Source organism: Mus caroli, unplaced genomic scaffold, assembly GCF_978045245.1.
Source record: "Mus caroli unplaced genomic scaffold, Mus_caroli_1 scaffold_10, whole genome shotgun sequence".
Lineage (NCBI taxonomy): Eukaryota > Metazoa > Chordata > Mammalia > Rodentia > Muridae > Mus > Mus caroli.
Genome location: NW_028227265.1, coordinates 34,947,364 through 34,973,176, shown reverse-complemented (window position 1 = coordinate 34,973,176; position 25,813 = coordinate 34,947,364). Strand labels below are relative to the sequence as shown.

The 25,813-nt window shown below is 51.4% G+C and overlaps 1 protein-coding gene across 2 annotated transcripts in view; it reads left to right on the top strand.

The window, feature by feature from the left end:
- The window catches only part of Cpne2 (copine 2), a 38,558-nt gene that overhangs the window by 2,699 nt on the left and 10,046 nt on the right, over positions 1-25,813 (top strand). The window contains exons 1-12 of one of the 2 annotated variants that reach the window (XM_085843693.1): positions 6,064-6,081; positions 13,337-13,554; positions 16,371-16,550; positions 16,942-17,016; positions 18,551-18,622; positions 19,839-19,922; positions 20,098-20,187; positions 20,677-20,775; positions 21,138-21,224; positions 22,640-22,699; positions 23,368-23,501; positions 25,370-25,424. In XM_085843693.1, the coding sequence (XP_085699819.1) occupies positions 13,375-13,554; positions 16,371-16,550; positions 16,942-17,016; positions 18,551-18,622; positions 19,839-19,922; positions 20,098-20,187; positions 20,677-20,775; positions 21,138-21,224; positions 22,640-22,699; positions 23,368-23,501; positions 25,370-25,424 (1,116 nt within the window). In that variant the 5' untranslated portion in view covers positions 6,064-6,081; positions 13,337-13,374. Of the gene's footprint in view, positions 1-6,063; positions 6,082-13,336; positions 13,555-16,370; positions 16,551-16,941; positions 17,017-18,550; positions 18,623-19,838; positions 19,923-20,097; positions 20,188-20,676; positions 20,776-21,137; positions 21,225-22,639; positions 22,700-23,367; positions 23,502-25,369; positions 25,425-25,813 lie in introns of those variants that run through there. The other variant, XM_021169647.2, reaches the window with a different exon arrangement.

Here is a 25,813-nt window from a genome sequence, read left to right as displayed (position 1 = left end):
AACGAGGGCAGACGGCAATACCAGCCCATTTACAGAGCCGTAGGAAGGCTAGGGCCAGGAAACGGGGAAGGTATTCTTACACGTGGAGAGCTCTTCATGAGGGTCTGTGATTGCCTTTCAAGCCCTCCCCCAGTGCCTTAAGAATTAAAAACCCTGAGGGGACCACGTGAAGAAGAGGGTCAAAATGGAGCCTCAGTTTATCTGTATAATAGTGAGGTGTGCGTGCACTCTCTGTCCCCTTCTCTTTCCAGGTAATTGAGTGCTTCCTTAAAGGTAGTTATGAGGACCCATTTAGGTGACAAAGAGCCTGTGTGTCAGCGCTGTGACTGGTGCGGGAGGCACTTGGGAACAGCTGTCATCCCATTGTTCCTGGGAATATTAGTGCACTTGATTCGCATGACTGCATCCAACATTCCTTCTGGAATTTTTTTGCTGGGGGGGGGGGGTGAGGCTTAAGAGACGAGTCCTGGAATCAGATACTGGTACCTCTGGGCCATTCGAGGGGCAGAGAGGCCAGGGTAGGAAGGTTCGTTCTACTCAGCCCAAATGTAAAGAACACATTTGAAGTAATGCATCCTGGGTAGGGGTCCCATCACCCCTACCTGGAGCTGACCTCACTGGGCTCTGACAGCTTGAACAGAAGACGGAAAAAGCACTCTCTAGTAATTGCACTCCTGTCAGGAGAAAGCATCTTTACCTGCTGAGACTTCCTAGGTGTTCCTGCCTTCCCCTCTTCTGCCCTCCCCTAGCCCTGCGAGATAGGCTGGGGCTGCAGAGGGTAGGAACAGAACACCTCCAGAATCCAGCCATCTCGCTTCGAAGCACATGGCTTCCGAAAGGTCTGTGTGGTCTCTATAGAAGCAGGAGGCTCGGGCACCCTGCCATCTAGGCAGGGCAGGCTGGAGATGGTGACCATCCGATCATGGTCCACCCCTTGCTGTCCAGGAGAGACAATGCTTGAAGACTGACCCTGGGCCAGAGGTGCCTTCTGTGTCCTTTGCTCTTGTTTGCCTCCTGAATCTGGCTCCCACAGAGGCCAAAGAAACTACTGGTTAGTGTGTTGGAGTACCGTCTACTTATCACCCACAGCCACAGCTCTGTCCGCTGGAATCTGAGAGGAAGAGACAGGAGGGAGGAGGCATATCCCCATCCCTTTATCTTACTATGTTTTTCCCAGGGTGTTTGTCAGTCTGAAGTCATCTCATTTATTTGTCTGTGCATCGGCTCCTTACCTCTCTCTTCCTCCAGTGGGCATCGTCTCCACCGAACAGGCTGTGCCTTCTTCATACTTGAACAGTACCTTGGTACACAGAAGGTACCCAGTAAATGTTATATGAGGAATGGGAGTCTACCCTTCATCCCAAATGAGGTCCTGAGTGTTAGGTGACAGCCTGAACAGATTATGAGCTTGCCAGCCTGAGTCCCTGGAGGGACACTGGTTTTATTATGCTGGGTTCCAGGAAGGGGTGTGGAAAGGTGTGTGGAAAGGTGTGTGTCAGAACAGGGCAGGATTTCCTGGCACAAAAAGTTGCGGATTAGCCACTGTTACTACCTGCTGCCTATTGCCTGCCCACCAGAGAATGCTGGGGAGTGTTACCCATTCCCCACTTAATGTAGATGTTTCTTAATCTCTCTGACCTCAGTCATCAATCCCTTCCTTCTTTCCTTCCTTCCTTCCTTCCTTCCTTCCTTCCTTCCTTCCTTCCTTCCTTCCTCCCTCCCTCCCTCCCTCCCTCCCTCCCTCCCTCCCTTCCTTCCTTGCTCCCTTCCTTTCTTCCTATAATTGATTGGCTAGTTGCCCATTTGTGTGCTGGGATAGAACTCAACTTCAAGCATGCTCAGTCATGTGCTCCACCACTGAACTCTAGCTCCAGTCCCTGACCTCAGTTTCTTCATCTCAGCAGAAATGGGCAACCTAAAAGCTGTTTAGCGACTTAGCGGGTGTGTTCCAAGCAGGCCATCTAGGTTAGAGACTGGCATATGTTAGTGGTGTAACCGTGGTCAAGACAGGCTCTGTTCCTGAGCTGCAGAACTTAGGAAGGACAGAGGGGCATCTGTAGCCACACCCTCAAGTCTCAAAACAGGTAGGGAGGGGAAATATTCTCACATAATGAGGCAGTGCCTAGTTGCTCTATGGCGCTCCCCTGGTGGGTGTGAACTGCCTAGTGGGGGAGCAAAGGTTAGCCCAATCTCTGAGTAAAACCTCATGGTCACCAAACCCTCAACTCTCCATTAGTTAGGGGCCTCACTCTGGCCAGACTCACTCCTGAGGTCCCCTAAGTGCTCAGAGCACTCAGCAACACAGAGAACTCCGGGCCCATCCCTCAGCTTCCAGGGAGGCAGGAGAGAGGCATGGTACCCAAGCCTACTTTGCAGATGAAGTGCAGAGACCCAGAAAGGAGGAGGGAGTTGTAAGAGAAGGACTAACAGGACCGGCTACCTGCTGGACCACTTGGCCAGCCCCTGTAGTAGCACTGAGAAGAGCCTAGGTGGATGAGCTGCCCATGGAACCAGAGTTTGGGTGGGTGTTAATCAGCCTCCTTCCCAGTATGGCCTGGCAGAAACTGAGGGTCCCAGGAGAGCATCAGAGCCAAGTCCCTGCCACAGCCTCCTCGCCTGGCTGTCTACCTCTATATTTATCCCTATAATGGCCTGGTTGCCTGGCAGAGTGTGGTGTCTTTTAAGCACAGTACCCGGTGCCACAGCTGAAGTAGAAAGTGGTTTATGTGCAGAGCTCCACGACTCCATCACCTTGTCCAGAGTGAGTGCCAGCCTGCTCCCGGGGCTGCATGCCACTTGGCAGGAGCCACACAGCCACCACAATGCACAGGAAAAGCCCTGGGAGTAGGAGTCTTGACTCTGAATCCCTCCTTCCCTAACAAGCAGGGATGTTGAAGTGGTAGGACTGAGGTCAGGATTCTTATATGGCTGGAGGGTGAGACAGGGTGCACCCTTTCAGCCCAGAGTGTCTAAGAACTCGTTATTCCAAAATCCCAGAGTTCAGCTAAGTATGGTACTGAATATCTTTGATCCCAGCTCTCAAGAGGAAAAGGCAGGGTGAATCTCTGGAGTTCTAGACCAGCCTGGTCTACATATCAAGGTTAGACCACCCACAGTCTAAAAAAAACTAAACCAAACCAAACTAAACCCCAACAACCCACAGGGCTAGAGAGATGTCTCAGCGGTTAAGAACACTTGTTGCTCTTGCAGAGAACCTGGGTTCAGTTCCCAGTAGCTCACAACCATCCATAATTCTAGTTCTAGGGGACCTGATATCCTTATCCAGCCTCTGTGGGCACCAGACGCGCACACATGGTGCATAAATATACATGCAGGCAAAACACACATACACATAAAAGAAATGACTTTTTTTTTTTTTTTGAGACAGGGTTTCTCTGTATAGCCCTGGCTGTCCTAGAACTCACTTTGTAGACCAGGCTGGCCTCAAACTCAGAAATCCTCCTGCCTCTGCCTCCCAAGTGCTGGAATTAAAGGCATGTGCCACCACCAGCTGACAAGAAATAACTTTTAGAAGTCCAAGAATTCCCAGGCCCAGGACATTTATGGGGGGTCTGTGATCCTTGGCTTCTGTAATACCTTCTCCCTCTTCCAACTGTGCCCTCTCACTTGCTCAGCTCCCATCCTGTACGTGTCTGTGTTGGGAATAACAGAAATAAGAAGCTGGGTGTGGTGGCACATGCCTGTATTCCCAACCAGCAGTCAAAAGGCTGGGCAAGAGGACTGCCGAAAGTTTGCAGCCAGTCATGTCTATATACCAGGATCTACCTCAAAACTCCAAAACAGAGAAGAAAATGATATCAGGCCCCATCTTTCTGTTCAAGCTAATGTTTTCACATTAGTGATATTGGGCTGGTTCTCCTGAGCGACCAGGAAAGCAGCAAGGAAGCTTTGTGGAAGGTTTTTGTGTCATCCCTCTCCCAGATCCACCCCTGCTTGTGAGTTTACAATCAGCCTGGTTTATGTAGCAAGCTCCTGTCTCAAAATCAAAATGGCTGAGTGTGGGGTTTGGTGTCTCGGTGCACAGGGCCCTCAGTCCAATCCCCAGAGATTCAAAAAAAAAAAAAAAAAAAGAGAGAGAGAGAATCATCCCCAGCATAGGATACCATGACGGGGAGGTGTGTCTGGGATAACAGCAGCTGGGTCCAGGAATGGGAACACGCAGACCTCCTCCTGGTATCCCTTCTCATCAGGTTCATGCTGCCTGTCACCATTGTCACCACTTCCAACAGCTTAGGTTTCTTTTGTCCACACCTAACCTCACGTAAGGAGTCCAGTAGGGCGCTTGTATCCTCCTTCGTGCTGACATACCAATTCCTGATCTTGGATCAGGGCAGCCACTCAGACAGTGCCACTGTGTGTGTCCTCCCGTGGGTCCTTTGTTGAACATTTGTGTTGGGAGTTAGCTTCCAGGCCCTGCCAAATGTTTCTCCTGTGTGGTTTACACCAAATCCCACTGCCTGTGGCAAACTATAAGAGTTCTGGCCACTCCGCACTCTTGGCAACATGTGATGTGCCAGCTTTCTACAGTTTTGACCATCGTAAGGATGGCGATGGGCCTGGTACATAGTTGTATCGCACTTGGTTCTACTAAGCTGAGTGGGGGAGTAAAAGGAGTCAGGTGGAGAAAGAGAGAGTGCATTCCAGGCAGCTGGACTAGCAGGTGCAGAATTGGGGATTCACAGAGAAGTATTATTGGAACCTCATATAGTAAAGAACATAGCCAGAAACAAGAGGGTGGGAGAGGGGACCGTGGGAGCCCTATGAGGGGGACTAGGTGTCGTCGTCCTGGGAAGGACAGGGAACCTCCAAGAGACTTGTGCCATTGTGAAACAGAGCTTTCAGTGTGTCCTGGCATTTTAATGGGGAAGAAAACAGAGGCAGGGGCTGGGGAGATGGTTCTGTCAATACAGTGTTTGTATGCAAGCGCCAGGTTCCTAGAACCCCAGTTGGAAAGTCAGGTAAATCCATCCCTGGGGCTCAACAGTCATGGTTCCAGGCCAGTAAGAAACCCCAAGGAATGACATCTGAGGTTGTCCTCTTGCCTGTATGTATGTATGTGTGCACTTACACACACACACACACACACACACACACACAGAGAGAGAGAGAGAGAGAGAGAGAGAGAGAGAGAAAGCGAGAATGAGAACGGGTGAGAGAGAGAGAGAGACACGCAAGCTCACGCACGAGAGGGAGGGGAAGGAAGGAGGGAGGAGGAGAGAAAGCGAGAACAGGGTCCCATCAGTCTGGAAGGTGGGTGCTTTCTGAGACTCAGAGAATGGTATCATGAGCAGTTATCATCAGCTTGGGAGCCAGAAGGCAGGAACCATTTAGGCAGCCATCCAACCTCCACTGTGGGTGTGGTCACATGGTCACAGGGCCTTGAGCAGGGGTGTCTGGAAGGTAAAGCTCGCTGTGCACTCTGGATGGGACTGGGACTCTTCTTTATTTCAGATTTGTCTCTGTTGGGGTGGCTATGTCCCTTCCAGCGGGCAGGCAGGGATAGCCTGGAGCTACTACACTTGAGAAGTTAGGACTCTATTTCCTGCTCCTCAAAGCTCAAGGTTGTTCGGATGGCTTACTGTCTCTGTAAACTTGGCTGGCCTATAGTGACCAGTTGTTTAGCCAAATACCAGTCTAGATGTTTCGTGGAGGTATGTTTAAGATGTGATTAACATTTAAATCAGGCTTTGGGCAAAGCCGATTATTCTCCGTGCATGGGCCTCATCCAGTTGATAGATGGCTTTCAGCCAGAGACTGAGCTTCCTTTAAGACAAGGTCTTGGACCTCAGGAGCACAATGTAGAAAAAAACCCTTCCTGTTTCCAGCCCATGCTGCCCTCTGAACTTCAGGCTTACCCCGAGTTGTGGTCCGATGAACTGATTCTTTAAAACCAGCCTTTTATTGTACAGATGCAGACATACTATCATCTCCGGAGAGTCCTGATGATGTGTTTGCCCTCTGAGTTCCTGGGCCTTGTCATCTGGGAGGATGACAATGCCCTCAGACCCATCCCAAGACTTCGGAGAACCTTGAGGACTTAGCAGTCCTAGGGGCCAGAAGGTGAGGAGTGATTGACTGGTTAGTTGAGGGTTCTAGTTAGTAGAAAATTACTATCTAAACCAAGCATGGCAGGGCTTGTATGGAAGCTAAGTGTCACACCCGCTTAACTAAGCCGCGTGCAGGCCAAGCTAGAGCCATCCCCAAGGTGTTGTCCCAGCCTCAGGTGCCCGCCTTCTTGCTCTCATCTTGGCTGCAGGTGGGCAGCTTCAAGATTGCTCTAGGGAGCGTGTTAGAAACCGCACCTGCCTGCCAAACCCGTGGTTTGTGCTTGGCTTCCCCCGCCTTGCCTGCAGGGCTTGTTCATACACGGGTTGTTAGGTGCCTCCCTAGGGCTTCTGATGGAGCAGGTCTGGGTGGGGCCAGATGGTATACTTCTGGTGCTTTCTGGGAACCATGCTTGGAGCAAGAAAAGCCTCAAGCTAAGAGCTGCTACAGTCCTTATAATGTTGTGCCCACCAACTGCTGAGGCGTCTGTCACCCTTAGGGTGTCAAAGCCAGGAAACCTCCAGGACTATTGCCAAATGTGCCAGTCTCTTATCAACTCGCTGGCCATATCCTCCACCCTTGGCTTAACTGACGTGGTGCATTGTGTCCACAGCAGAAGAGGGTAACACAGAACCTTGTGACTCAACCAGTTTCAGTCCCTTGCCCTCTTTGTTTGGCTACACATCACCTGGTTTTTTGGTTTTTGGTCTGCTGTCTCCACCCCAGAGATTAAGGTCCACTCTAATAGCGAATGTGCTTTATCTTAATCCTTACAGCAACCCAGAACATACCTTGTTGCCTTCGATATTGCAGAGAGCAAAACTAAACGAGAGAGATTAAGTAAGTAATACAGCTGAGGTCACACAGCAGAGGAACGGCAGAACCAGAGGCTCACACGCAGGATACTACGTCCAGGGTCTGTGCATTTAACTGCTACTTGACACTGCCCAGAGGATCAGATATCTGTGTGACTGTCACTAGCAAGGCTTTGCAACTTCGCCCCTTAGAGTTTGCATCAAAAAAACCCCATTATATTATATATATATATATATATACATATATATATATATTATATATATATTCCAAATACTAGGTTGGACATGCCATGGTGTGGAGGTCGGAGGACAAGCTCAGGTGTCTTCCCCTTCTACCTTGCTGGAGTCTTGGTCTCTCTATTGTTTGCTGCCGTGTACACCAGGCTAGCTGGCCTGCGAGCTTCTGGCGAGTCTCCAGTCCCTAGCTACCATCTCACCACAGAAGCACTGGGCGTATAGTCACACACTGCCACACCTACCTTTATATGGTTCTAGGGATTCAAACGCAGGTCCCCATGCTTGTGTGTCAGCCCCCCCCCCCCCGGCTGAGCCATCTCTATTAGCCTTGAGCATGCTGTTTTGACAGTACCTATGGCTTCCTACTAGGAGTGCTTGTTGGTAGTCCCACAGGGCCTCCTGTCCCTAGAGTGGTCACAGCTGAGAGTCTTGGGCCTGAGCACCTGCTACTGGGCCCCTTTAGATCTCTCCTTGTCTGCCTTCCGCTCTTGTCTCTGCCTGAGTCCCCTGCAACCTATTGTCTCCTGAGCCTGCTTCACTTGGCATCTCCTGTAACTACCACCTCAAAGTTGGGATTCTTGCATCTGGCTCAGCTACAGAGTCCCCTCAAACCACATCAAGCTCCTATGCTTGTCAGTGGGCCTGGGCTCCATCTATCCCTTACCCATTCTTGGGCCTCCGCTGTTACACATGACCCTTGCATCCCTTTCTCATCTTTCAGAGGGTTATGAGATCCAAGGCTGGAGACGTGGCTTTAGCTTCTAAGTGATGCGGGTGAGCAGCCTGCTTGCTGGGTTCCTGGCTCTGGTGTGTTTACTGTGCTTGCTGGGTGTTGGCAGTATCCAGACCTGCATTCGTGCCAGGGGTCAGGGGCCCCCTTGAGAACTCATAATATGGAAGCTTCTGGAGGAATATGTAACAGAGTTGTCGGTTACCCTGATCGACTTAAACAAGTGCTGCGGCGTGGACACAGAACACATCGGCTTAAGTGATTGTGGCCGACCTCTGAGAATGCTGATAACGTTCTCTTCGGCCAATGGAACCCCAAGTGCTAAAGGCTCGGAGCAGGTGGGAGGTGGGCACACTTGAAATCAGACTAGAAGCCAGGGAAGCTTGGCCGAGAACTTGGGAGAATGGCTTGCCTGCGTGAAAGGAATCAGCTCAGCCTGGCTCCCTCAGCCTGGCGTGATGCAAGGACTTGCGATCCAGAAGCGTCACATCAGAAGATTCTGTGATGGCGCCTGACTTACATGATCATCGCCCCTCTGGCTGGGCAGGGGAGAGCTACTGAATTAGGCATTGCTGCGAAAAAGATCGTGCAGCTTGTCTGGCCACGGCAAGGGACGTGGAGGCAGGAGGCTGATGCTGGCTTCAGCCAGGAGTGGGAAGAGGCTGCCCCATGGGGTATGGGGGGGGTAGGGGCGGGGTGCACAGGGAGTCATTGGCCATGAATGACTAGAGTTCTGTCCAGAACCACAATATTCTACATGTGTAGCTTAGTTCTGATGTCACCAGAGTCTACCCGTCTTTCAAGGGCAGGATGCCTGGTCTGGGTGGGAATGGCCACAGTGGGAGCTAACCTTCTATATGTTTTAGACAGGGTCTCACTGTATATAGCCCAGTCTGCACTTGAACTCATGACCCTCCTGCTTCTGCTTCCTGAGCGCTGTACCACCTCTACCTGCTCTTCAGCCCTGTTACTACAATCCTAGGATAGACAAGGAATGTTTGTTGAATGAATGTGTGACCAGTGACAGGTCATTTCCAAGCCCTGCCTTCTGTTTGCCTCAGTTAAGCTCATCTAGAAATGGGCCGACTGGTTTTGCATCCCCAACTCCAAGCTCTTTCTCAGGGGCCTGTGCCCACACTTGTGCCAAGAGTCCTATCATTCTTGGGAGAGGCTCTCGCGCTGCCTGCACCCCCTCCTCCATCCCCAAACCCCAAATTACCTGCAGATGGTGCTGTCCTGGAGCTTTTCCATCTTGCCCAATGCGCTCACAGACCCAACCCCCTCTTTAATGACACCTTGCTGCCTTCTACTGAGGGAGGGGAGGGGGCTGGCCCAACCAGGCTGTGGTTTCTGTTTCCATTGCGTCAGGCCTCAGGGTCCAGATCCCTGCCCCGCTGCCTGCTGGGCTGGCACCAAGGGCCACTCTGATCCCTGCCTGTTCCAACCTCAGACACCATGTGCTCCCCATTTCGGGGATCTAGAAGCTTCCTGCCAGAGGGTGAGTTGGGGATGGGAGCCCTGCCCCTGGCTGGGGAGGAGTCCACTTCCCCGCCCACTATTCCCAGACTGCTGGTTTTCTTCAGCTGGGGCTGGAGCCGACTCAGGTGGAGTTGTCCTGGGCTTCCCTGGACCAGGCAGGCCCTCATGGCCTTGCCCTCAGCTAGTTAGCAGTGGGACGCTAGTGCAGTAACAAAGGAAAGATTCTGGGTATGGGGACGAGCAGGTGACTACTGTGAAGATGTGTCCTCAGTGCGGTCATGTAAGCTTGGGCCTTTGTCCATTTGAGGGGAGGGGGGTTCATGTGGGGCCAGGTCCACATGTGTGCTACACCAGAATGTATGTCTGGCCCCTCCCATATGGGGGGCAGAACTCTGGGCTATAAAGGTCCATGCCTAGGATCCATGAAATCTGTTATAGAGGGGCCAGTGTTGCAACAAAGAGGTGGGTGAAGGCCACATGGCAGGGGTATGTGGATAGGGTGGTGCCAGAGGAGCTGAAGACCTGGGTTCTGGATCCTGGTTTAAATGGGGAATGGGGCCAGCCTATGGGAACAGACTTGATATCCCACCTGCTTGGGAAACTGAGGCAGGGGATAGCAAGTTCAAGGCCTGCTGGGCTGTAGAGTGGGATCAAGGCCAGCCTGAGTAACTTAGTAAGATCCTGTCTCAAAATTTATATATATATATATATATATATATATATATATATATATATATGAAAGAAAGAAAGAGGGAGAGAGAGGAAGAATGAACAATTGGGTACATTCTTTAGTAGCACATTTAGCTTGCATGTAGTGGGCCAGCACACACGCACATACGTACATATGTACGTACATACATAATGGACTTGCTTGGCAGCTTTAGTTATAAGCCTACCTCTTGGTCCCATGCTCCCTGGTTTGGTGGGTTCCCAAGCTGTCTCTTCTTTGCCCAGTATCCTTCCCCAGGTGAGAAGGTCTGCATTGGCTTGGGCATCGAGAGATGGCCCCTCGAGCAGCCCTTGCTGCTTACTGGATGGTGACCCTGGACAGTGTTTATCCGCTTTCTGTTCCTGCATTTCCTGTATGTAAAGTAGGGTGCTGATCTTGCCCATGCTCACCCCAGGCAGAACAGGGGCCCCCGTGGACACCTTTGATGCCCACTGGCCAGCTGAGATTTGCTTTCCAGCCCCGGCTGCTTCTATCACAAACATGGCTCCTCGGCCCTTTGTGCAGAAACTGATTTTTTAACCAACAAGAATAAATCCTGCCAGAAAATTGCAGTGCTGTCCTGATGCTTTGGGAACTGCGATTGTAATGAGGTTCTAGGGACAGGGACAGCCAGTAGGAGGGGGAAGCTGAAGACTGGCTTCTTCACTCTCCATATCCCCTCCCTGCCAGGAGGTCCCTGGGCAGGCACTGTGTCCTGTCTGCAGGGTCCCTTAGGAAGCCGGCACTGGGGAGGGGCTTCGGTCTGTAGTAGATCCCTGTGGCGTGGTCTTTCCTGGTCTGCTGTGGGACAGCAGCGGCTGCTCCTTAGCCTAACAGTCTGCTGTTTCAGGCAGAGTGAGCGTTTGAGAAGACAGGAAGCCAAACATGGCAGTACATGTAATCCTAGCACGCAGCAGACAGAAACAAAGATTATGAGTTTAAGGACAGCCTGGGCTACGTAGTGAGATCCTACCTCAAGAAAGGGAGGTGGGGGTGATGGTTCATTGGTTAACGTTACCAGTAGATTTAATAGCCTTTGCTCATCCCTGGGCTTCGCTCCTTCCAGGAAGGAAGGAGCTGATTTACAAATTGTTCTCTGACAAGGGTGTTCACCTACCCATACCCCTTACAACAAACAAACAAACAAACTGATACCAACCTTTTTTGGTTTTTTGAGACAGGGTTTCTCTATGTAGCCCTGGCTGTCCTGGAACTCACTCTGTAGACCAGGCTGGCCTCGATCTCAGAAATCTACCTACCTCTGCCTCCCAAGTGCTGGGATTAAAGGTGTGCGCCACCACTACCCGGCAGATACCAACATTTTAAAGGACTAGGAGACAGCCCATGTGCAAGCATGAAGACCAGAGTTCAGATTCCCTAACAGTCATGTAAAAGACCTGGTGATGTGCACATGAAATCCCAGGGCTGCGGAGGATGGTGGGTCAGTGCAGGCAGATCCCTGGGACCAGCTGGCTGGCTAGTATAGCCAGATACTCCCAAGCATCCGGTGAAGATGCTTGGGAGGTGGCTCAGTGGGTAAGGGGTGCTTGCTCTGCATGTGTGAGGATGTGAGAACTTGAGTTTGAAGGTGCAGAATCTATGTAAAAGGTCAAGCGTGACTGTGGGTGCCTGTAACTCCAGCATCCAGGGGCAGAGACAGGAGGAGTCCCAGAGCTCTCTGGCCATCCAGCCTAGCCAAAATGATGAACTTGAGAAAGATCTTATCCCCAGGGAGTAAGAGAAAAGAACAGCAGAGGAAGACGCCTGGCATCTTGTTCTAGCCTCTGATTGTGGGCCCTGGAGTATGCACTCCCAAATTCATGTGCACAGCACACACAGCAAAGGGGAAAGTGGTTGAGGAAGACACCTAGTGTCAACCTCTGAACTTCCCAAAGGTACACACAAGTGAACACACACACTCATAAAGCCCTGCTTCTGAGACTTGCCGTCACCCACACTGTGAAGCCCCGCTGCCAGAGTATACACCCAGAGGGACCTAGGTGTATACAATCCCTGTCACTGTGTTTCAGCTAAACCAGGCTCATAGTATCTCTTGCCCCAGAAGTGACACTGGAACTGGAATGTGCTCAGTAACCCATGCATTGCTCAGGAGAAGCTACTGGCAGGTCTCCCACAAGACTGAGGTAGAAAACAATGTTGTCCTACCATACTCTAAGGTGGAGGGCTACAAGACCCTTCCTGGGGAAGATACTGATCAAGAACTCATTGGACAGTGAGGGGAACAAATATTAGTGTCGCTTTTATGAGGCATTTGGATACTAGGCTCATTACCCATGTTAATGCACAGGCATACGTGATCTCAAAGAACCAAGGTGGGACATTGTGTTGGCAGATAGGAAATAGGCACAGAGAGCTTTGGGCTTGTCTTCAGGCCCAGTGACAAAGGGGTTCCACAGCTCCCTACCCCCATGGAGATAGTCCTCCCACTCCTGCATGTGGACACCTTGTCCTCTGAGGAAAACAGAGCCACTAGCCATTAGCAGTGTTAGTGCCTCAGTAGGAGAGGGGTGTCGGTCCTTAGTAGAGATTGGAGAAGTCAAGGGTGCCTGGGAGGGTCAGTTCTGTGCTGAAGACAAGGATTGACTCGGGCAGGATATCATTGTTCATTTGCTGGTGCACACACCCTTCACATAGGCTCCGAAGCTTTCTGTATCCCAATCGTGGGCCTGGGATGGAGATGTGGGAGGAACATAACAGGCGGTGAACAAGGTCCAGTGTTGAATAGGTTACCAGAAGTTCACTTCCTAGTGGCTAAAGCAACAAAGAAAACCCAACCCGTCATAGACACTACTGATGCTAACCCATGCATTGCTCAGGAGAAGCCTTAGTTTTCTGGCACCATGCACGTAGGATACCCATGTCCACTGTGATGCCCTGTGATCCTACATGGGCAACACAGGGGTCTGTGTATAGCCCATGAACAAAGACTGAAGGCAGGGAAAAGGCACCAAGGTGGACCATACAGTCTCTATAAGAGACTTCATATTCCTTCCAAGTCTCTTGTATTTTCCCTCCAACAAGCCTCCCCCCCCCCCGCCCCACACACACTGTCTGCCATCTTACCACCTACTTCTTTGTTTTATTTTGAAACGGAGTCTTGCCCAATCCAGGTTAAGCATCAACTCAGCCTTCTGCCTCAGCCTCCTCAAGCTGGGATCACAGGCTTATACCAGTATCCTCAGTCTCTACCCAGTTATTGAACGTCAGTGAGGCCTCCCTGTGATGAGGTAGCACAGGAAGAGTATCTGTTCCCTTCTGACACTCATTCCTGTTCTCCAGACTGCCAGGAACTGTTGCTGCTGCCGCCACCAACCCCCATGGCCTACATTCCGGATGGGGGTGCTCCTACTGCTGGGGCCATCCCCTTGGGTTCTCAGTGCTGTGTGTGCAAAGTGGAGCTGTCAGTGAGTGGCCAGAACCTGCTGGACCGGGATGTCACCTCCAAGTCTGACCCTTTCTGTGTCCTCTTTATTGAAGACAACGGCAGGTGGATGGAGGTGAGGCTATGTGGCAAGGACTGGCTTTGCTGTGGAGGGGCTCCTCTTAGATCCAGGGAGTGCCGGGGTCCATGGGATGAGGGCTGGTGGTGGAAGATCACTTAGAAAACTGCCACCATTTTTTTTTTTACAATTAACCTTTATTTTAGGTATATTTAAAGTATTACTTAAACTAGGTGTGGTAGAATACATCTGATAGTCCAGCTCCGAAGCAGGAGGACCACAAGTTCCAGATTAGTCCTGGTTAGGCAATCAGTCCCTGTCTCAAAAAAAAAAAAAAAACCCTTAGAGAAATAAAATAATTACTCTAAAATATATTTCTGCCTCGGTGTGGTAGTGTGGTGACACACACCTTCAAAACCAACACAAGCAAAGACAGGTGGATCTCTGTGAGTTCCAGGCCAGCCAAAGCTACATACTGAGAACCTGTCTTCAAACCAAACCAATACAGAAAACACTTTATCTAGCGATATAGCTAGACTTCTGTCTAAATTATGACCCACAAATACACACTCAAATCATATTTATTATGCCCTAATAGTTTATGTGGCTCCAGTCAGGCAAAGCTTCTGTCGTTTGGCACAGACTTGCTTCCTGTGAGTGAGCTTTCTGCCTTGTTTCTGGCGATCACTCTGTTGGCCAGAAGTAAAGAGAAATAAGTTGCTCCGTTTTGGGCCCCAGAGGTGGCTTGATGCCCTGCTGTGTGACCTCAGGTGAACTACTGCCCCTTTCTGGGCCTGTCTCTTTGGTAAACCAGGGCTTTTATTTTTCCCTCACCTACAGTGGGTAACTTCAGAACTGGGAACTTCTGAGCTGGAAGTCCGGCCCGAGGGTTTGGAAGGACTGCGGATCAGGAAGGTTACCAAGAAACTCGAAGTTTTCCTGTTAGCAGCCTTTAAAACTTGCTTTGATTCCTTACAAAGGAAACCGTGTTTGTTGTCTGTCAAATCAGATTAGCTCCAGGAAGACAACCTAAAGGACTGTAGGCCTGCCTACCAAGGAGAGTCCCTGTTCACAGTTCAGTGTCTCATCTTCCAGAGCCTTCTACATGCATGTATATTTCCCAAAATATCTATTAGCAGTTTCATTATATGTAGCAGACGGTAATCTAGAACTCTTAGCCCTTCCCCTTCCTAACTGCTGGGATGACAGATTTGCAACCCCACTGAGTTCCCGTTTTTCAATTAAATATTGAGCCAGACAGAGGTAGGTGCTTACTGCATGCACACACTCCAGTTTACAAGAGTTTTCACAGATATTGGCTCTTGTGATGAAAAAAGAAAAAAGCAACTTATTTTAAAGGAGCTGGGATTGTTGACCAATTTACAGAGGGGAAAGTGAGCCCTGGGGCATGTCAGGTTTCTGTGTCATCCAGGGCGTTGCTGATATAGCCAACAGAGGGAGATGTGACAGTAGGCTAACCCAGGAGTCCAGGGACAGTCCGGGCTTATAGTTATGGTCAATTTCCCTGCTCTGTCTCCAGAACCATGCTCCTCAGGGAGTAATATCTCCCCAATTTGTGACATATCCTCCCTAATTTCTGCTGAAAATTAGTACACACAGGCTAAAAATAGTCTGGGTCAAGGCTTCTTCCGATCCCGCTGCTACTCCTGCCCTTGGAAGCCTGGATGGAAGGAAAAACCAACCCAGCCCTGGTCTCAAAATAGATTGTCACTCAGGGCTCTGCTATGTGTGTTCCAGGCCAGGAGGTGGTTCCTGCCCCTACTACCATGTACCCACGATGCCCAGCCCTGCCCCCACCCGGGCTTTGGTGCCCATAGCAAGTGGGCATGCTAGATTGGACAAGTCCAGAATTCTATACAAGGCACAATCGCCTCTGCTACCCAAGGCCTTGGCCTCACCCGGCTCTGCCTCCTCTGTTTCCTCTTAGCAGCATGCAGAGTGTGCTTTTGAGAACAGGGTTTTCAGGCTGGCAAGATGGCTCAGCAGGCAAGAGCACTGACTGCTTTTCCGAAGGTCCTGAGTTCAAATCCCAGCAACCACATGGTGGCTCACAACCACACGTAATGAGATCTGACACCCTCTTCTGGTGCATCTGAAGTCAACTATTATACTTACATATAATAATAAATAAATTTCTGGGCTGGAGCAAGCAGGGACTGAGCGAACAGAGTTGACCCAGAGCGAGCAGAGGTCCTAAGAATAAACACATACATAAAATAAACAAATAAATCTTTAAAAAGAGAGAGAGGGAGAGAAAAGGGTTTTCTTAAATAAAACATAGGAAATCCACACAGTCACAGGCTTTCATTTTACAGAGGAAAAAGCAGGCCCAGAGCTGGGCGTGGTGGCGCACGCCTTTAATCCCAGCACTCGGGAGGCAGAGGCAGGCGGATTTCTGAGTTCGAGGCCAGCCTGGTCTACAAAGTGAGTGCCAGGACAGCCAGGGCTACACAGAGAAACCCTGTCTCGAAAAACCAAAAAAAAAAAAAAAAAAAAAAAAAAAAAAGCAGGCCCAGATAGAGAGAGGATGTGTCCTCTGTCACATACCAGTCTGGGATGTGGCCTGAGCTCCTACCCCAGTCCCTGGGAATGGGGAGGGTTCATAGAGTCCGAACTGGGCTTGAATCTTGCACCTGCCTCCCTCTGACTTAACATCTCTGATCTTTGGTGTTCTTACCGATGAGCTGAGGCTCATGAGATGTGAGTGCTGGCGGGAGGCAGTGAGGTACCTCAGTGAGTACACTGAGGCAGTGAGGTAGTGGGAAGATTGGTGGCAGCTAGCCATCAAGGGAACCTGGCCACCACGACTCTGCCTCCCATCCCCCCCTTCCCACCTCCCATCCCTCCACCAGTTCGACAGAACAGAAACAGCCGTCAACAACCTCAACCCAGCCTTCTCCAAGAAGTTCGTGCTGGACTACCACTTCGAGGAGGTGCAGAAGCTCAAGTTCGCCCTGTTTGACCAGGACAAGTCCAGTGCGCAGTTGGATGAGCACGATTTCCTGGGCCAGTTCTCCTGCAGCCTGGGCACGGTGAGCCTGGGGCTCCCAAGTAGAGTGGGGTACCCAAGGGCCTCACCATCAACCTCTGCTCTTGGGGTCAGGCGGCCTCAGTCAGGATTTCCTATCCCCTACTTTCCCTAGCCAATCCTCCCGGGCTTCCCATCTGCCACACAGACACCTCCCCCCCCACGCCCACCTCCCAGGAGCCAACAGGTCCCAGAGGTGTTGTAGCCCAGTGAGTCTGGCACCAGACAGACCGCTCCCACTGAAGGGGCAACCAAACCCAGTGCCAGCTTCCTGCTACCACAGAGAAGTGGGGACAGTGTGATTCATGGTGCTGTCACCACCGTCCTGTGGTTGACCTATTCCCAAGAGCCCCTGCTGCCTCCCTGAGTGCTCCTCTCTGCCTCTCCCACCCCAGATTGTCTCCAGCAAGAAGATCACTAGGCCTCTGCTGCTGATGAATGACAAGCCAGCGGGGAAGGGCGTAATCACGGTACCAGACCTCCCCCACCAGCCTTTCACATCCCTTTCCTGTCTCCGCCACCCTCCCCCATCAATGGACTGCTTCTCCAGCAGATAATCACCAGCTTTGTTGGGAGTAAAAAGGCCCAACTTACAACTTAGCAACAGGTCTCTTAGCAACGGGCTCCTGGCTCTACAGATGAAGTACTGGGGGCTGCCTGGCTGGGGGACTGTCAGAAGGCCCTGCACGATGCGGCTCAGGATCAGGGGCCTTCTTATCATTGTGGGGAGGGGTGTCCATAGCCCCCACAACATCCTCCCCCACCAATACTAACCCCTGCTGCTTCTCCCCTGGAAGAGCATTTCACGAGCACCGGATGCATACAACCGGTTGTCTCAGCACAGTGATTCCAACAACTGTAATGGCTCCCCCCTGCACCTTGCAGTGAAGTGAATCCAGCGAAGTGCAGGCTCTTCCTGTAGATGAGTTGCTTGGTCCTCAGAGGCCTAGGAGGCAGGGCAAACCCCATCTCATGGAGGAGAGACATGATGAGCAAGAGTGTGTTCCTCTGACAAGATTGTCCATACAGCCTGTAACGCTGCTGAAGGCACCCCATACTCCTGTGTACTCTCGGGGGCCCTCCCATGGCTCCCCACGGCCTTGTAGTCTTTCCTTCAGCTAGGAGGACTGCTTTGCTTCCCCGCCTCCAAATTCCGCCCTTTCTCCTCATGCCCCAAGTTCAGGGCAAGCTAAAACCTATAGCATGCCTCAAATAGCCCAAGATGATTCCCTAAAGGTGCCTCCTAGTGCACACACACACACACAGAGTTCACAGCCAGCTCTCAGGGCAGCCTCCTTATATTCATATGCCAGCACAACAACCCCACTCTTGTTTAGGAATGTCAGTTATTCTACTTCAAGCCCGGATTCCTTCCTCTGGGAGATGGGACTTAGGCACCATCCTATGGTCTGGGTGAAGAACAAGGAGAGAGAAATGGCCCCAGGGCCTTGGCCTGTTGTACAGGGGATAGAAGGCTGGCCAGTCTTAAGGTTAAGCCCATCTTAGTTAGAGGCGGGGCCGGGAGTGCATCTGTGGGGAGAGGCCACAGCAGGCTTTGGGCAGTTGTGTTGAGGTCTGAGGGCGTTGGCTATGGGGAAGACATGTGTGTGCTCCCCGTCCTTCCCTGAACCTCAGTTCACTGAGCTGTGTGCACCTGGCTTCTTAGAACTCAGGTTGGAGAGAGAGAGCTTAGGAAAGCCTATACTCCCTGGTACAGCCCATGGCTCACGCCGGCCACCCCTGCCTAACCCCCACAGTATCTCACTTTCTGATTCCTTGTGACCGTTGGATCATTATTCCATTTCTCAGAAAATGGAAACCGAGGTTTAGAAGTCAAGAGGCTGGTCCTGGGTCACATGGCACTCACTCTCCCTTTTACCCTGCGCCTAGCCCTGGAGAATTCCATCCTGGAAGGGTGGGGAAGGGAAGGAGCAGACACTCCCACCCCCACGCCCCGTCACCCCACCCCCACCCCCACTCCTTCTCACAGCCACGACCTTTCAGATCGCAGCCCAAGAGCTGTCAGACAACCGAGTCATCACACTGAGCCTGGCCGGCAGGAAACTGGATAAGAAGGTAAGCCAGGTAGGGAGGGGCTTCCATGAACAACAGGGTTTCCCACCACAGAGCCCTGGGGTCCGGTCTCTGGTTCCATCATTTTCATTTCCTGACACGGGTCAGGCCAAGCACTGAACCACTCAAGTCAGACTTTCGCCAACTCTGGGGGGGGAAGAGTGCCTTGCCACTTAGAGGGAGGCAGATTGAGACTGGAAACTCTCTTGTGGCCCCCTTCTCTCCCACAGGGCTCCACTGTGACCCTCCAGAGTCCTTCCCCCTCGTCCCCTTTGGCCACCAGGTTAGACCAGACCCTCTTGCTCTCCTCAGCTGTATTAATGTTCTCATTTTCAAGTACTGAGGACGGGACCCAGGACTCTGCTGTGGAATCACAATACCGGGTGCCGGGGTTAAACCAGGCATTTTCCAGTCTCAGACCCACTGCCCTCTTTTCTCTCCACCTGGGGCCCCTACAGTGAACATTGTCACTGTGTCCTTCCCACATTCTGTCCTTCTACAACCCTTCCCTGGAGACACAGTGGCAGTGCCCCTCGGTCGCCTGTGGTCACCCACGCTGCTGTCCCGTACATTCTTCCTTGACCCACTCTGTCCCCTTCACTTCCGTGTAACTTCTTTAGATGTTTTTTTTTTTTTTTTAATGTACATTAATGAATTTCTAGAGGCCACCATGCCCTTTGGTGACTGGCACCATAGATTTATTTATTCAATACCTTTGGAGGGGTCCGAGACACTACGGGACATATGGTCAGAGAACAGCTTATGTAGTCCGCTCTCTTCCTTCCACCATGTGGGTTCTGGGGGAGCAAATTCAAGCCCTTGGGCTTGATGGCTAAGACCCTTACCTGCTGAGCCATAACACTGTCCTGGACTGACTGTAGTTTTAGGTTTCATTCAAAAGTCCTTGGGCCTGGGCTTATTAAAGGCATGGTGTTCTTGGAGTTGCCTCCTCCTCTTGCTGCTGCTGCTGCTGTTGTTTCTGCACCCAAGGCTCAGGGTCTCTAGAGCACAGAAACATTATTATAGGGGTTTCATATTTCTCAGTTGGAAGCACCAGGCTTCTGGCTGAACCTCGAGGAGACTTAGGGGAAGAGAAGGGACAGACCTGTTGCACCATACCTCCCACCAACCGTAAATCAGGGACGTGGCTGGGTTACACTCAAGTCCCCCTGAATCTGGTTGGGCCACGCCCTCTCACACATGTCCTGTCTTCCCCCAGGACCTCTTTGGGAAGTCAGACCCTTTTCTTGAGTTTTACAAGCCAGGAGATGATGGCAAATGGATGCTGGTCCATAGGACCGAGGTAGGTAAAAGGGGGCCATGGGTTCTCATGACTCTGGTCAATCAAACTGGCCGTGGGGCGTGGCCTGTGGTGTCTGAGCCACTCCCACAGCTGGAAACATGGCTGTGGGTTTGCCCATCTCTTCACACGCTTCTCTAATGGATCTGTGAGCACACTGCTCCTCCCTGTCCCCCAGGTGATTAAGTACACCCTGGACCCGGTGTGGAAACCATTCACTGTCCCGTTGGTGTCCTTGTGTGATGGCGACCTGGAGAAGCCTATCCAGGTTAGTGAGTCTGCTGCCCCGTTCCCCACCCTGCTAGCCTCACCTCCTAGTCTACCCCAGTGAGGCTCCTGGTATGCCTGTTTGAAACTCTGCTTATTCATGAGAAGAGCCTTGTGAGAGGAAGGCAGGCACCTTAGATTCGAGGCCTAGAACTGCCTGGCCCTCAGGACTCAGACAGAATCCCCACCTCCAAGAGCCCTGCTATACATAGTACCACCTGCTCCCTACTACAGAATTGCTGGGTAGGATTACAGTGGGGCCAGTGGATGGTAACCACCACAGCGTCCATCCTTGGGTAGCTTCAGTCTGCTCTCCCAGCAGTCATGGAAGGCTTCCTGTGGGAGGCAACTCAGGAGCCCCCAAGGTTAGACAGATCAGACCATGGGAGGAAATGCCTCACACAATAGACACAAAGTGTGCTCAGGTGCTAACAGGCTGAGAGCGCCTCCTGGGGACAGCTCTGGGGTGACCACGCTGAACCCATCCCAGGTTATGTGCTACGACTATGACAGTAATGGAGGCCATGACTTCATCGGCGAGTTCCAGACCTCTGTGCTGCAGATGAGTGAGGCTCGGGATGGCGTCCCGGTAAGATAGGCAAATGTGCCGTGTGACCCCAGGGTCTCAGCAGTGACTATAAAGAAACCCAGGACGTTGGACCAAGCAGTCAGGCACTCAATCACACCTCTCCTGCCTACTTAACCTTGAGTAAGACGGTTCTCCCTGAGCCTCAGTTTCTCCCTCTGTCTGTGGGGTAGAGGTTCGGGATGTGGATAAAGTCAGAGCCTAGGTACCTGGAAAGTAGCCTCGAGGTGGCCACCCAGGGAACCTCTCTGGAAGAGGCATCTACCCCTGGGTCTAGGTTGTGGAGGGTATTCTGGGGCCCTGGGGGGATGGCATCTTAAGCCACCCCAGCTGAGCCTCCCCTTTTTTCCTTCCCATGGCACCAGCTGGAGATAGAGTGCATCAACCCCAAGAAGCAGAGGAAGAAGAAAAGCTACAAGAACTCGGGCATCATTATTCTGAGATCATGCAAGGTGAGCAGAGGGTGCTCCTGAGGGCTGCACAGAGGCCTCAGTCTCCTTGTCTGTAGAATGGGTGTGTCGAAAAGGTAGAGTGTGCAACAGCATAGTCTTGGATCCCCTTCCTGTGCAGAGCCACAAGGGTGTGAGATGATTTCCCAGGTGATTTTTCTAGGTGGGGAACCAGTTCCCTCTTCCGTGGAGGCTTACACTGTAGACTCAGCACTTGGGGCAGAGGCTGTGGGACTGAGCATCAGTGAGGACCCAGGCAGCTATGGCTTCCCCGATAGAAATGAAGTTACCAAGGTTCAGAACACTGTGGCCAGGCCATGTTGTCTGTTTTTTCCCAGTCCGGCCTGATTTCTTTCGTTGTCATTGTTGATAGGGTTTCTCTATGCAGCCCTAGCTGTCCTGGAACTCAGTCTATAGACCACGCTGGCCTTGAACTCATAGATCTACCTGTCTCTGCCTTCCTGAGTGCTGAGGTGCAGACGAGTATAGCCTTGCTGATCACCGAGGTCTCTACGTCCAAGTCTGGAGCCTGGGTTGTCACAGGGTCACACGACAGTGCCACAGACAGTTGAATGTCAAGCCTGGCTCTGGACCCATGTCTGAAACACCTGCCACTCGCAGACTTTGGCATCTGTCCTGCTGTTTTTTTTTTTTTTTTTTTTTTTTTTTTTTTTTTTTTTTTTTTTTTTTTTTTTTATCAGCAATTGTTATTGTGATTGACAGGGTTTCTATGTGTAGCCCTGGACTTGCTGTGTAGACCAAGCTGGCCTTGAACTCAGAGATCTACCTGCCTCTGCTTCCCAAGTGCTGGGATTAAAGGTGTGTGCCACCACTACCTGGCTCAGTCTGAGCCAGAATTTTAAGACGATCTGCCTGTGCTGGCCACAAACTTGTCATCTTCCCCAGTGTAGGCATGACAGGCATGGGAGGGGGAATGCCCCTTTAAAATTTGCTTAATTGCATGTATCAGGGAGAAATTCCCAATGCCACCACTTATATGGAAAGACCAACATGCTTTGCTGAGAGGAGGCAGAGGCCTTGACAGCAGACATGCTGTCTCCCAGCTGTGAACCTACTCTGGAGGCCTTGGATGGGCATCTGCACTGTGTGTGTTAGCAAGGGAGGCAGTGAGGGCTCAGGGAGGTGGCCGCCCAGCAGTGGTGTATGTATGAAGACTTTTGCAGTTGGATGACTAATTGGCAGGTGTGACTAGCTCTGGGAAGCTGGGCCCTGCCTAGAATGGTCCTCGTGCTCTGTGGTCCTCATCAACTCATGGCCTCTGCCCGAGAGCTTTGGAGTCTCTTGTGATAAGATGAAACTGGTTTGGCTTCGTCCTGAGGCACCAGGACACAATCACCAAGTCCTACAGGGGCATTCATAACCCAAATCAGGACCCACTGACTCACTGTTTCTTCCAGATACACCGAAACTACTCATTCCTGGACTACATTCTGGGAGGCTGCCAGCTCATGTTCACCGTAAGGCCCCTCCCCATCACCAGCCTATCCAGGGTCAGATCCCCCCCCCCCCCCCCGGCCCCGGGGCTCAGGCCTCTGCCACAGCAGCAGAGACTTGTGATAAATAGCAAGGACTTCCTTGGGGCAAGGATTGGAACTGGCCTCAGAGGCAAGGGCATAGGGAGTTTGTCCTGGTGGGTGGCTGAGTCAGGCTTGGCTGGGGGCTGAGCAGGGCTACACAGGGCCTCCCACTCTGCTTCTCTAACAGAGAAAAAAGGTCAGTTCCTCTCATTGGCCAGGAGGGTTCTGTTCTCCGGTTGCTCCTCTTCTTGCTGTTCACTTCAGCGGTGCCTCTGTTCCTAGCAGTTCTCTGCCCACCCGAGGGCTTCACGCTGTCCCCTCTGCCACCTTTTTAGTGACCCTCCCGTGGGGCTTTCTGGCCTCTCACACACCTGGCATTCATTGTCTTATCCGGAAGCATCTTAGGAATTTTCCACCCATCCGCCTTTGTTGCTCCCCTAGACTGAAGCACCAGGAACTTGGATGTTCTGTCTTTTGTCTCAGTCATTATCCTGACTACTGGGGCTGGGAAATGAGTAGATTTCCTGTGTCCACTAGCCCCTCCTATTCCCCCGAGGCTGTTCTGGGGTCGGTGGCCCCACTGCTGGTCCCCTTTTCTCCTTCTGCAGGTTGGAATAGACTTCACAGCCTCCAATGGGAATCCCCTCGACCCTTCTTCTCTCCATTATATCAACCCCATGGGCACCAATGAATACTTGTCAGCCATCTGGGCAGTGGGACAGATCATTCAGGACTACGACAGGTACACTTGGAGGTGACTCCGAAAGGTCAGCTGGTGTCCCTTCAGACTGGGAAGCTCAGCTTGTCAGAGCTAGAAGGGACCCAGGGATCTGCAAAGAGTGGCATTCACATAGTTATTGTCCCTTCTGTTCTCTCATGGGAGACATTGCCAACCAACTCTGTTATCTTACCAGCCAAGCCCCGGTTCAAACTGGAATCTTTTTATGCACGATGTACCAATCATCCAACCATCCAGTAAGAAAGTGAGTCAGGATGGAGATGAAAGTCAGTTGCTACAACGCAGCCTCTGCTCTTACAGCTAGGGGTACAGGCTGCAGTGGGACTTAATAATGTGTCTGACCAGTACTTAGGAGGCAGAGGCAGGCAGATCTATGTGAGTTCAAGGCCAGCCAGGGCTACGTAGTGAGACCCTGTTTTGTTTTGTTAAGAATGTATCTGAGCTGGGCGTGGTGGCGCACGCCTTTAATCCCAGCACTTGGGAGGCAGAGGCAGGCAGATTTCTGAGTTCGAGACCAGCCTGGTCTACAGAGTGAGTTCCAGGACACAGCCAGGGCTATACAGAGAAACCCTGTCTTGAAAAACAACAACAACAAAAAGAATGTATCTGAAAGTACACAGATGAGGTCTAGAGTCTCTATGGCCCAGTTTCAGGGGACCAGGGCCTCAGGGAGGGTCGTGCTTCTAGGCATTAAGATACAACGTACAGAGCAAGGAAGGCGTCACATTCGGGCAGAAGACCCTGATGTCCACCAGGGCACCCAGGCCCTTCATAGGAGTTCAGGCTCAGTGAAACCCCAGTGAGCTCAGGACACCATGTTGAAGCCACTGCCTCCTGCCCCATCCCCTTTAACTGATCTCCCTGCTCTGTCCTGGACCCTGGTAGCTCGTCTTCCACTGCGGCCAGAGTCTCTGATATAAATGTTGCCTGTGTTAACAAATAAGACATTGCTCTTCTAGAAGAAATCACTGGGATTTGGAGACACCTGTTTACATGTGAGGTAGAAGTCAAGGGAGCACGGAAGAAAAGCATTATGGGGTCTCAGGGACCCATCTATGCCCCCACAGAGAGAAGTAGCCATTTTGGTTGGGCTTTGGAGGATGAATGAAAGTTTGTTAGGGAAAACAGATTTGTGGAAAGCTATTTCAAATGGAACATAATGGCTGAAGTTGAGATAAGGTATCTTATGAGGAACAAGAAAGAGAAGATGAACCTAGGCTCTGGGGCTGTGATAAAGGCAAGTCATGTTTATGCTTTTAGGAGTGTTTTCCCCCAACTATGAACAGGAAGTTTAGAACTAGTCCATTTCATTCCGCTGTGACCTTGCGTTAATGAACAGGGTCTTGGTCAGAGAAGCATCTAAAGCAGTGATTCTCAGCCTTCCTAACGCTCTGCCCCTTTCATACAGTCCCTCATGTTGTGCTGAACCCCAACCATAAAATTATTTTTGTTGTTACTTTATAACTCTAATTTTGCTTCTATTATGAATTGTAATGTAGATAGATGTCTTTGGAGATGGATGTTTGCCAAAGAGACCACAACCCACAGGTTGAAAACCACTGATCTATAGGGTGGCTCCAGGCCTATGGGTCAAAATTAAGCACCAGTGTCTCCCCTGGGTACAGATGTATCAAGCCATGTTCAGTTGCCACCCAGAATGGGTCTTAGACTTGGGCTTAGTGGGGAATAATTCTAGAGCAGTGAATTTCTGCACCTGGGGGTACATAAGGTGGTAGACCAAGAGGGGAGAGTGTGGCGTGAGGTGTGTGTCTGTGTGTGTGTGTGTGTGTGTGTGTGTGTGTGTGTGTGTGTGTGTGTGTTGGGGGTGGTGGTACTCAAATATCTCACATTTTCTCTCTCTTTCTGATCAGTGATAAGATGTTTCCTGCTCTGGGATTTGGGGCCCAGTTACCGCCAGACTGGAAGGTGAGTGTAACGGATTCTACCTCCTTTGGTTGAGGTGGGATTGGGGTTGGGACGAAATCAGGGGTGGGAGGGAGCTCCAGAGTTCTGTCTGTTGTGCACTCAGCCCAGACTGCACTTGTGTCTTAGCCCTGTACCTCTGTGAGTGAGGCCAGGCGACAAGCAGAGGATGGTCTGGAAGTCAGAACAGAGGGACAGACCCCTGCTACAGGGCCAGGATCCAACTCAGGATGAGATGGAGAGGCAAGGCACCCAGAGCTGACTAGGGATGCAGGACTGAGTCAGGGCGCGGGAGAGTGGATCAGGGAGAAGTCACAGGATGGAGATCAGGAGAAGACAACAGGCAAGAAGCAGTTTGCTGGCTCCTGGGTGCTTTGCACGAAACTCCACCT